The sequence below is a fragment of the Lytechinus variegatus genome, chromosome 3 (genome assembly GCF_018143015.1).
Source record: "Lytechinus variegatus isolate NC3 chromosome 3, Lvar_3.0, whole genome shotgun sequence".
Lineage (NCBI taxonomy): Eukaryota > Metazoa > Echinodermata > Echinoidea > Temnopleuroida > Toxopneustidae > Lytechinus > Lytechinus variegatus.
In genome coordinates, this window is record NC_054742.1 from 30,145,206 (window position 1) to 30,158,064 (window position 12,859).

Here is a 12,859-nt window from a genome sequence, read left to right on the forward strand (position 1 = left end):
TTACACATGTATGAACAAAAATGAAAGAATTATGATTTCGTGTAAAAATAGGAAAAAGGAAAGTGGGGATGTGCATATGACTGTTTCCACAAAATATTGATAAACTTTGAAATTCAATAACTTCGCTATTTGTTATCCGATTTTTATGAAATTTTCAGCATTGTGCTCTGTGACTTTTACACTTTTTACTTAAATATAAATATTTTAGCCCAGATCATCCATTTAAGTATTGATAACAATATTCGGAACTTTGATCGTTAAGATTTGATAGGTTGGAATGCTTCTGTCAAATGCTATTGTTGTCGTAATTAACATATCTTGTATTGAGCGCCGAGTTTCAAAGCTATAGAGTGATTTTTTATCCCCCCCCATGAAAAATTTACATCACCCTCTGTACTTGCTATTGACTTATCATTGCTGTGGTTGTAGCCATTCTTCCCCTCATGCTTTCTTCTTTTTGTGCTTCTTTCTTCTTCTTCTGTTTCTTCTTCTTCTTTTTCCATTTAAATATATCTTTATAACCAATAGTCACGAATAACATAATTGATACGAAAAATTTAGAGAAAAGCTAGACTTAGAAACTTTTAAGGAACTCGACAGATGAAAAGTTATCATAAATAAAAATAAACATTTTCCGAAAAAAATACGTCGGTCTTTTAATGTATGTTTTACACAAAATGCCTCACATTAGCTGATATTAAATACATTTAACTTACGAGTATCACATGCATTTGTTGTATTTGAATAAATCCAACCATCACAACACGTCAGCGCAGATCTATTAACTTGGTGTAAAGTTGACACAAGTTTGTAAACTATCCTGTGGATAATGAAACAGAAGGAAAAACAAACACGATCCAATTAATCTAATTTGTTATTTTCCAATCCAAAAAATTGACAGTTTAAGCACGTTTTACCTGAAGAACAAGATATACAGGGTATTTCTGAAAAGGTATACCAAGTTCAAAGGTCAGCTTCATCAAAAGTGTGTAATTTATTCTTGTGATTTTATTTTACAAAACGGAGTAACTCATTAACTTTAATTTGACACATTGCGTCACAATTGTCACGGGATATAGAGTTATGGTCCATCAAAGGCCAGGGGTATCCCACTATTTCCCAGTTTCGGGGATTTAATGTATGCACGAAACCTACTTCGTTTTGGTTTCATCACAGCTTTTCCCCTCAAATTTTAGTGAAATGCTATCACCTCTGTAAACTTTTTGTTAGTGACTGGAATCAACTGCCTATAGCTTCATTCTTTGTTGAACACGTCATTTATACCTACCTATTGCACCAACAACTTCAACGTTTTCACAGTATCTCTCTTGTCGACGCTGCACATGTCTTGCATTGCTCTTCTAGTCATTGCATTGCAGAATTGAAGAATATCTATCTTATGCTAAACATGTATTTGTAAGTAACTAAGCATGTGCTCAACTAAAATTGCAGCTAAACACCGGTTACGTAACATTCACTCGCAAAAAAAAGTTATCAGAAGGGTAAATTTCACTGAAATGTGCAGGGGAAAACTCTGAAGAAACCAACAGCTTACAACAATTTAGTTCAGTGTATGTATATCAAAACCCAACACTTTAAAAAGTAGGTGATACCCTTCACCTTCGATGGACCATAACTCTGTGACCCGTGACAATAGTAACGTAAGCAAAATGTTAAATTGAAGATGATGAATTACTCAATTATGTAAAATAGAAATCACAAGAATGAATCATGTATTCTTGATATAGCTGACCTTTGAACTTTGGTTACTTTTTTTAAACACCATTTTTATCCAATAGTCAGTTATTGCGAACGAGAGCTATTTTTTTCTTAGGCGTAGACCTAAGGGCGGGATATTTTATTCACTTTTTGTAATAATGAAAATGATGAGTATATGGCTAAATAATGATGAGAGTGCGAAGTGCGAGCTGATTTTTTTTGTTGATATTCCAATATCAAAACTGGACATTTTAAGCACTTTTCTAAATAAAGAACAAGCTGTGTATCTCAATAAAAAATAAATGCGAGCGTGAAGAACGATTTGATCAGGTTTAAGCACTATAAGCACCTCGGACCATTATGAAGAGGGCATTGTTCTTACTATATTATGATGCGAGCGCGAAGCGCGAGCTGAATTATTTTGGGCGCATTAGACCTAAATGCGGGACAAAAAATTGGTAATTTTAATTTTACTCATGATTTGTAATTCATTTTATGTTTTCAATCTTTATGTAATGGGCCTGCTGAAAAACAGCCTTGCGGCTGAAAGGAGTTGTTCTTATTCCGTATAAATAAAACATTAAATCATAAACGGGATGAGAAATTAATTAAACAATTAATGCGAATGCAATGCGCTCAAAATAGTAGATATAGGCCTACTGGCCTGAATATTTCAAAAACTGATTGATAGAATTGATAAATAGAATACATTTCTCACTAATCATAATAATGCGAGCACATAATAGCGGGAGCTAAAAAAAATGAGGCAATGTGAACGTGAAGCACGAGCGAATTATTTGTTTTATACATTGACGCAACTTTTTTTTTCTTCAGAAAAAGACTAATCCATCCATTCCACTTGTTTAAATTACATTCTACCTTATATACATTTTGCGATATCCAAACTCTTAGAATTCAATGAATAGCATACCTGTAGTAAGAACATTCCCTCCAGGACAACCAGCTACAATAATCAGTGTACCGCTCGCTCCGAGATTGAAGGGTACGATATGCTACCATGTACCTGCAAGAAATATAAGTGTTTATTTGGTATAAACATGGACAATCTCCTAGACTAACTCACTATACTTACTCAAAATTCCTTATTAAAAAATGATAATATATTGTGCTATATAAGTATATCTATGGATACAGGCCTAGGCCTTGAAATTTTAATTTATTCATCAAGGTCCATGTAATATTAGATGGCTACTACCCTTCCCCCTCCCCCATGAAATTTAAAGTCAATTTGACTCTTATTATGTGAAGTTGGAACCAACGTTGGAAATTTCTGTATTTGATACATAGATTGTAGTAAATAAAGGAATCAAGCCTGTTTCACAATTCACAGACATCCAACCTAATTAATCTAAAGGAGAATGAAACTCTAGGAACAATTTGGCGTGTGAAAACATCAAATCAAATCAATGAAATTTTGAGAACAATTTGATCAACAAATGTAAGAAAGTTATGTTTTCTATCAGGTTGGTCGCATAATCAATTGGTGAATGTCCACATTATCATTATATCACTGTTTATGTGGTCATTCTCTAACGGGCAATGCAACAATGTCTTGTACACCCCCCTACTTTTCTAAATATTTCACTGAAATTGTTACTTTATATTCTATCCAAGATCAGGTGGATTTTGTTTCGTGGGGGGCATGCGATGGAGGTTTCATAAAATGTAATACGAGTTTGTTCTACACACTTATCTTGGGCAACATACTGTCCACTGTGTTGGATAATGAATGTTGGTAAAAATATCATATTCTGGGCAATTATTATCCAATTGAGCGATTTTTTTTAACGCAAGTATTAGTTTTTATTACCCAATTTGGACAGATTTTAACCAATATAGTTGTGTGGAAAGTACATGTTACCGAGGGTTGGTTAAAAGTTGGGCAGCTATCCTTCAAGTCATATTTGTCTTAACCAAGTTTTTACAAATCCACGAAAATGTTTGATTACATTATGCAATGAACGTATTTAATTGCTTATTTTTTTTATTTTTTTGTAAACAAGTGCACACCTAGTTACCAATAATGCCTATAGCATTTCCATTTATTTGAAAGCAAGATAAAAGAGCTTTAAATGCTTTGCTCACGGGCATAGGTGCCGTGGCCGGGGATCGAACCCCGGACTTTCCATTTATAGCCAGGCGCCTTAGACCACTCGGCCACGGCAACTCGGCTTATGATGTACAGTTTCGATTATAAAATCGGAAATATTTTTTTAATGTAAAATAGCATGCTATTACCGTTGTTATCAGCTAGTAGCCATGGTTACTAGGATATTGTACATAATCATTTTCATTATATTCGCGGGCCGGCCGGGTCACCGTGCACCGCGCTGAAAGAGAGCAAAATCCCAAAATATTGTTGACCCCGTCAAGATGACATCTCGCTGGTAGACTACTAGATTTTGGTAGATTTGAAGTTCTTATATACTAGAACACTGCAGGGATTTAGTAAATTGAAACCGGGATTGAAACGGGAGGCATTATATAAAGATCTGGCCACAGTGGCTAATAACCAAACTGTGATAGGCCTATTAATGCGAGTATAAAAAAGTACAATATCAAAGGCATGGTATACTTACGTTTGGGTGGTATTGCATACGTTTGTATCATTAGCCGTCACGTTGAAAGAGTGAGATGGAGAAATGATTGCACAGATTATTACCACGAGAGCACACGTCTTCATCAGCACACAGGATACAGATACTTCCATTTTACGTTACACGATGTTACAATTCTTGCACGATAAACTGAAGGCTATACACGCCGATCATGGAATGATAATAAATATCTCGCGGAGTTTTGTTATCAGCAGGTAGATGTGAGTCCTGGATGAGGGGATGAGACACTGATAAGAACTCTCATAACTACGAAGTCTGAAGCGTGTCGTTATATCACCTCATTAGACGAAGAAAGCTATAGCTACATCCGGTTAAAAATATCGCGTGATTACGGTTAAGATGTCATACGATTCCAAAGTGATGTATTTATGAGAACTCCCGATGTGATATATCTCTGATCGACGATCAAAATCAAAACGGATCATAATATTCTTTCCTTTTGACTCTTTTGTGTGTGAGCATGGACTTAAAATCGTACCAGGTATACAGAGATGGTGATCTGTGGCCAACATCTCAAGGATTTACGCGGTATATATATTCATGAGAGAGCATGGAGAGGGGGAACACCCTGCAATATATACAGCCAAAGGCAAAGGGGTGTGTGCCGGGTGTGTGTAGGGGTGAACTCCTGTACTTGGGGGAGGGGGAGGAGGAGAGACGAGGAGGCTAGGAGGTCCATGCTCACACAAATGTGCTATATATACTTCTTGTTTTACCGAGTGAATAAACCTTATCTTTTACTCTCGGTCATGTCACATAGCGCATTTATGAGTGATGAAGAAGGAAATGTATACTCTTCAAATGTTAACAAGCAAAGCAGCGATCTATCACTGAATGTAAATGCTTAAATCCCGGCTTAAATGATACGATGATACCCGGGAAAGATAAGAAAACGGGGACGATAATAATGATTTTTTTTTAAATAATGATGAATATAATAATAATGATGACAGAAATGATGACATTATATTAAGTAACAATAATAACAATCATAATGTTAGAAATCAGTTTAAAAAATAAAGGAGGTATTAGAGATAAGGAAGTAACCCTCCTTCGCCCCATGGCGCATATCTTTCGAAAAAGAGTGGAATGTTATGACTTGGTGTCATATGTTATTTTGTGACCCCTATGATCTTTCATTTTGGAACGAACGTACTCTATCTTGATGGAAGGGATTTAATATGCGAGCGAGAAGATATTTTGTTCAAATGTGAAGAAGTGCTTTGAGCTTTTCAATCAATTTTAAATATCAGTATATTCGTGTTTTATTGATTTGTCTTTGTAAAATTCATGGGGGAATTGTAACTTGCAATCAACGGTGTTTCTCAACTGATAAAACATTAGAACATGAACGTGATTTTTTTTTTATTGGAGGACAACTTGTAATTACTAATTCAGGAAAATCCCCTTGTTCATTCGCCAGATATATGAGTCAAAGGCTGATAGGTGGAACCACAATAACATTTATTGACGTCTCTTAATTACAAGGAAATAATAATGGTAAACATTAAACAACAATCGCCATCTTCTCATCAATTCAATTAATTCCTTATCGATTATTATGACATAATACCTGGAATTATTAATCAAAAGTTCTGTGTTTAAAAAGATGCTGCTGTTTGATGATGCAGAACGCAGGCATACGAGATATTTCACCTTTATAAGTATATCGCCATAGTGGGTATTTTTTTTAATAATTTTTTTTCTTACAGGATGTAATATTTTTCGATGACATCGGCCTACATATTTAATAACATTTTCAGCATTTTGCTCTGTGAATTTCAATCCTTTTATTTAGATTTAAAGGACAAGTCCACCCCAACACAAACTTGATTGGAATAAAAAGAGAAAAATTCAACAAGCATAACACTTAAAATTTCATCAAAATCGGATGTAAAATAAGGAAGTTATGGCATTTTAAAGTTTCGCTCCATTTCACAAAAAGGTTATATGCACATTTCGGTCGGCATGCAAATGAGGAACTGATGACATCACTCACTCACTATTTCTTTTGTATTTTATTATGTGAAATATGAAATATTTTGATTTTCTCGTCATTGTCATGTGAAATGAAGTTTCATTCCTCCCTGAACACGTGGAATTCCATTATTTTAACATTTTGTGTTTCAGGCAAAGAGGTCCTAATCATCAAATTCGTAAAAATTGAAATATTGTATAATTCAAACAATAAAAAACAAAAGAAATAGTGAGTGAGTGACATCATCGACTCTCTCATTTGGATGTAACTGGCTCGTTCAAGTAACTATTTTGTTAAAAATAAGCGAAACTTTGAAATGTCATAACTTTCTTATTTTACATCCGATTTTGATGAAATTTTCAGCATTGTGCTCTGATTGTTCTCTATTGATTCAAATCAACACATTTGTGAGGTGGACTTGACCTTTAAATATTTCAGTCCGGAGAACCCCTTTAATGAAATCTCGGCCGAAAACAATAGGACTGTGTCTGGGGTGGATCTAGGATTTTCCAAAAGGGGCGCATTTGTTCCAGGAAAATTAGACAAGAAAAAAAAAATTACTTGCGTATACATTACATATCCGCTATTGTTGTGCCTCTCAAGGGGGGGGGGGGGGGTGGAGAAGGGCCGGATGTGATCCGACACTGGATTGTGTATAAACTTAAGTTAATGATTCGAGGATGAAATCCACCTTCTTGCTTCCATCAGTGGCGAAATCTATCAAGCCGATGATATTGATTTGACTAAAGAGCGCCACCTTCATAGCAGATACTCATTTGGGAAATAAGATAATCTATACATCTCTATGGAAATAATATACCTTAGTCGGGGGGGGGGGAGAGAGAAGATACCATTGGCGACCCCCCCCCCCAAAAAAAAAAAAAAAAAAAAACACGTAAAAAGGATATTTTTTTAAGATAGGGCACGTTACGTACGTAACGTAATAAGGGTGTCAAAAACGCTAGGGTATCCATTTCGCTCGGAAATCTACGTGTTTGAGGTCAAATTTGCGAGGGTATAAAAAGACTAACAAGTTTTTATTAAGTACTTTTTGCCCGAACAGTCAACACTACGTGTTTAGAGTCCGATTTGCGCGAGGTGTGGGAGGTGGGACCGTTCTAAAACCAATGATATAATATAGGTAAAGGTAAAACCAACGACCGAAGTCAGAGACATAAAACAATTAAAATATCGCTGTCTTGTTTAACGGATCAATTCAGAGAATACTTGCGAAGGGTATCGTTTTGCTTCCAATAGTCTTAAGGGTAGGGTTTCACACGCCAATACTTGTTAAGGGGTGCATTTTCAGAATATGGAAAATACTCATTTAGGGTGCTTTTCGAGACCCCATGCTTTGCTCATGGTATCCACTCGTCAATGGAAGTGCCCACCCCCCCCCCGGGACCGTAGTAGTTTTAATTATGATCATATCGTCATATAAAGAGCAGACAATTACAAATACTTTATCATGCACCGTCCTACAACTTCTACTTCTTGGATGTATCAGTTGTGCGAATAAGATAGTAGAAAGGCGATCCATAATAAAGTGGAAACGAGGAAAGAGGGCTTTGCTCATGGTATCCACTCGTCAATGGAAGTGCCCCCCCCCCCCGGGACCGTAGTAGTTTTAATTATGATCATATCGTCATATAAAGAGCAGACAATTACAAATACTATATCATGCACCGTCCTACAACTTCTACTTCTTGGATGTATCAGTTGCGCGAATAAGATAGTAGAAAGGCGATCCTTAATAAAGTGGAAACGAGGAAAGAGGGAGCATGGGCGGCGCGGAAGTATTTTAAAGAGGAAGGGTGGTGGAAGAGGAAGAAGAAAATGGAAGAAGGAAAAATTAAGGGTTTAAAAACAGAAGCACGGGTCGTGTTACTTTTACCACTACGATTCAATTGGAAAAAAACTGCCACCTTTAGGTCGTTGGCATCACCCATGATACAGTTATTTCAAGGAAACACGGTTTTAGCAATGTTTGAGAAAAAAAACGGATGATTTTCCAGAAAATTTTGTGTCTTTTTTCCAGTGATGAATTTTTTCCCCATTATATATTCTGATTTCATAAAGCCGATAATCTATAATCATTCCCTGTTTAAAAAACGTCATATAACAACTCTTTGTGGGTAGGGGGCTGAATGGCCTTCAGCCTCCACTTTTTTTTAAAAGAAACATGCAACAATACGCATGCATTGTGCATGCAAAATACAGGCTTGTGAGGACAACCCCCCCCCCCAAAAAAAAGATAGTAATAATAATAATAACCCTACATTTTAAACTATTGCGCAAACATCAGTAAATGGAAATAGAGACATATTTTTTATAAGCAAAAATGGTATTAATTCAGACCTTACTTTCAATACATAAAACAAATTCCACTTGTTTTCACTCGATCGCTACACCCCTTGTACACGATGAGATGCAACATTGTTTACTTTTTTGTAGAAGATAGCTAATGGTTAGACGAGAGCCTAGTTAAATGCTCATCTTTCAGCTTAAGGTTATAATTGTATCAGATCAAGAATAAGATTTTTGTCATTATAAAATGTTGTAATGTGTAAATGTCTCAAGCTCTGGGGGGGGGGGCTTCCAGACTCTCCCCATCAGTGATAGCAATATAATGTACCAACATTATGGTTTTCAAGTGCAGGTACCGGTACTTACACGTGTTGCATGATCCATTTTTGTAAAGCCATCCTTCACAGCAATCTAAGATGGTTGTGTTTACCATCCGAGTTACCTGACGAGATTCCAGTGCAGTCACCACTCTGCAGAAGTCAAATAATTTTGGAAAGAAAATTCCGGGAGAAAATTATTTTGTCCTTCATGAGGGAAATTAATCAAGCCGTAGAGGGCTCCAACAGACTATCGTAGCATAGAACATGCTTATCTATAAATTGGTAAACAATGGGTAAGATGTTGAATTTGGGTTATCAATAATTTGATGCTTATTGGAAACGACTCTGTCTGGATGCCTTTTTAAATCTTTTTGTTTTATGGCAATATGACAATATTCTGGTCGAGATACAGAATAACTGCCGTTGACCTTACAGACTATATCTGTTGTAATGTATTTTATTCTACTTCATATTGGTAATTTTATTTTCATTGATTTGGTAAATAAAGGATCTCCATCAGATGACACTGAGTTCAATAATCATGATTTTACAAATTCCTTGAAGATTTAATCCAAGTTTTGAATTATGAGCTTTTGAAAAAAAGAATGAATGATTTGTGTCATAGATTAATTCCCTAGTTTGCAAACACAATACGCATATCACTGTTTTTTGCAAATAAGCGAAAGTTAAAAGTCATAACTTTACCTCCGATTTTGATTAATTTGGTTTTATGCATGTTTAAGTAAGTCCTCTATTCAATTAAACTTTTTGCTGGGTGGACTTCCCCCGCATTGAGGTCTTTCATTTTTGTAATAGGCAAGCATGCCGCTACGCGGAGCAGGCTCGGCGGCAACCATCCATATGTTTTTTTATTTTCTTCAAGTATTTAGTTTTAAAAAAAAAGAGGAAAAAATTGGAAAACAAAATTGGGTCTTTCATAATCAATGGTTCTGGCTCGTCCTCTTCAATTGAGGGCCAAATTATATTTTCAGAATAGAGATAAAAATACGGCAACCGGTTTCAGCTCTGCCCAGAATAAAAAAAAACATTTTCACTCAGTGACGCACGGAAGATTGAAGAACAGCGTGCTGTCACAACATGCCCACTAAAAAGAAACGGCTTGGATTCCGGACTGGGAGGTCTTTGTCGAAAATTGATGACCCGGAACAGCATTCCTAAGTTTCAGACCCGACGAAAAAATACAAGCATGTAGGTTGCTCAGAATCAAGGGCTGAACTGCCGTTTTGATTTTCCAAATTTTCAACAACTTCATCTCTGTTGCTTTTTACGGGCATTGGACTGTTGTGAATCCTCCGAATGTGCAATGCAAAACTCCGGTGTTGATTTAACACCAGCCCGGAATCTATATAATATGTCCACACCAGAGAAGTATTAAACAACACCAGTTTCGTGTTGGTCTAACACCAGAAAGGTGTTTATACAACACCAATTAATATTAAAACAGCATCGGTTTGATTTCAAACTGGTGTTGTTTCAATACTTCTCTGGTGTGGACATAATAGATTCCGGGCTGGTGTTAAATCAACACCGGAGTTTTTGCAGTGTGGCTGAGTGAAAAGTGTTCTTCGGTCTAATGTAAGTATATAGCCGTGGTAATCAATCAGCTATGCATTTGAAAATTAGTGTTGAATCCACATGATCATTTAAAAGTGAGAAAAAAATCGTCATCATTACCTCTCGCGAAGACATTGCCACCAACTACACATTGTAATATATCTTTCAATTCTCTGCACTGTGTATGTCTCAGTGTAATATCCAGGACGTCTGTGAAAGAAACGATAAAACACGTACGTATTAATGATAAACTATATAAGCGCAAGAGTTTCTATTGGGGCAAGCGACATGTCCCCAACCACTACCCCACACACCTACCCCGACGAATGTATAAAGTAACCGAAATAAATGCTGCCGATCGGGGGAAATATGGTTGAAAATTTTTTCGCCCCAACCCCTATTTGCGACAGCTGGATCCGCCCCTGGTTTTGAAAATGGAAATGTACCATTTTCACAAAATATTAAGGGGCCCCTGAGGTGATATGACGTAATATACGTTTTTTCCTTACTCGTTCCCTCGACTGATAAACCCATTCCCACGAGTTCCTAACTCGTTCCCTCGACTGATAAACTCATTCCCACTAGTTCCCAACTCGTTCCCTCGAGTTATCCCTAAGATTATAGTTAAGTCGTGAATACGGTTATATGTCGACGGAACGAAAGGGAACGAGTTATGAAATTTCAGAGAACGTGTTAAAATTCGAGGGGACGAATTAAAGGAAAAACATGAGACATCTTGATTTAAAATAGGTACAAAAAATAGGAAAAATATAAACGTTGAGACATCTTGATTTAAAATAGATACAAAAAATAGGAAATGACTTCCAGTTTAATTCACCTTGACAAATAAACCGGTCAAATAGATGGTTTCTTATAATGTGAAAAATCTAGCCAAAAATCGCAACACCGTATAAAACAGAAAAGCTTCTAATTGCAAAAGTTATCTTTATTTTAACAAGTATATCCTATTCAATTTTACAAGCATTTTTTCTACTTTCTTTAAATGAAAAAAATATATTTACCGCAACTCTGATAACATTGAATAATGGGATCTATAGATTGTTATTAGAACTTACTATCATGAACAGTCATCGAAAAGATCTCATTGCTCGTTCACATAGAGTGGGCAAACATTATTCTGTTCCATAAAGTGATCAAACGTCGGAGAGGGGACTTATTCGGCCTCTCCTCGGCATTCTTTTTTTGTGCAATAAAAGCTCGCGCCCTGTCTTTCATGACTTTATTTTGCAAACCTCTCGCAAGTTTTGAGATCAGGGGTCCGTTGCATAAACTTTTTACTTGAGAAAACTCAGGTTGTTTTTACCGGAGTTTTTGCCATGTGTTAAAGTCAATGGCAGAAATCAGACTAACCTTAGTTTTCAGTTTTTACAAGAGCTTTCTCAGGTAAATATTTTTATGCCACGGGCCCCTGGGGAGCGTTTCATCAATATGTTTGACAAATTGTCAGATCCAACAACTTTCCTTGATTTTGATTGGCTGAGAATGGTAACTGTCGGATAAAATCGTCCGACAACTCCTTTCGTGAAACACTCCCCAGATTTGCGACTCCCGGGTATGCGATTGAGATTATACGCGACATCATTATGTAAGCCCATGTCAGACCCAAAATTGCATTTTTTTTTCTTTTATTGATCAAACTCAATCAACTTCATCTTGTTTACGGTCAGAAATTAGGTCGCCGATGACTTCCATTGAAGAAAAAAGACAACAAAGAGCAAAAAGTCGAAAAACGGAGAAATACATAAAGAAGAACTAAAAACGTTGAAATAATTGTTTAAAATAGATTAGGCCTACATAAGAAAACAATTTCGGTATGGAAATTTCTTTTAAGAACATTTAATCAGAATCCTACTTAATTTCTCCCTTTTTAAAATTGTTAACATAAATTAGCATTATTAATTTGATTAATAAGCCGGTCAATTGCGGAAATTTCCCACAGACTTTTTAAATATTATGAATAGCACATTTTAGGAATAATTTGGCGTATGTCTAACTTTTTCTTTAAAAGTGTCTCCTGGTCAAGAGTAACTTTCAATATATCTTTTAGAGTTTAACTTTTATACTACGCCAACATTTTATAATTTTGATATTGTAAAAAATAAAAAAATAATCGGAATGCTGATTAGTTTTTTTTTTTTTTTTGGGGGGGGGGAGTTGGGGGACACAGAAAATGAACAATTTTTTTTATTTCACCACACTCAAGTTTAACCAGTTTACCCAACATTGGGTAAACAAGGAACGTGTGAGTTTGTTAGGCAAAATGAAGTCAAATATTGTGTAAAATTTACCCATAAAATATG

General features: G+C 35.9%; 1 protein-coding gene across 1 annotated transcript in view; it reads right to left on the bottom strand.

Annotated features, from left to right (window-relative positions):
* LOC121410736 (multiple epidermal growth factor-like domains protein 6) overlaps positions 1-4,805 on the bottom strand; it is a 48,203-nt gene extending 43,398 nt beyond the window's left edge. The window contains exons 1-3 of the mRNA XM_041603007.1: positions 4,320-4,805; positions 2,651-2,743; positions 717-820 (exon numbers count right to left, since the gene is read on the bottom strand). Coding sequence (XP_041458941.1) covers positions 717-820; positions 2,651-2,743; positions 4,320-4,450 — 328 coding nt within the window. The 5' untranslated portion in view covers positions 4,451-4,805. The remainder of the gene's footprint in view (positions 1-716; positions 821-2,650; positions 2,744-4,319) is intronic.
* Positions 4,806-12,859: the final 8,054 nt, after the last annotated feature.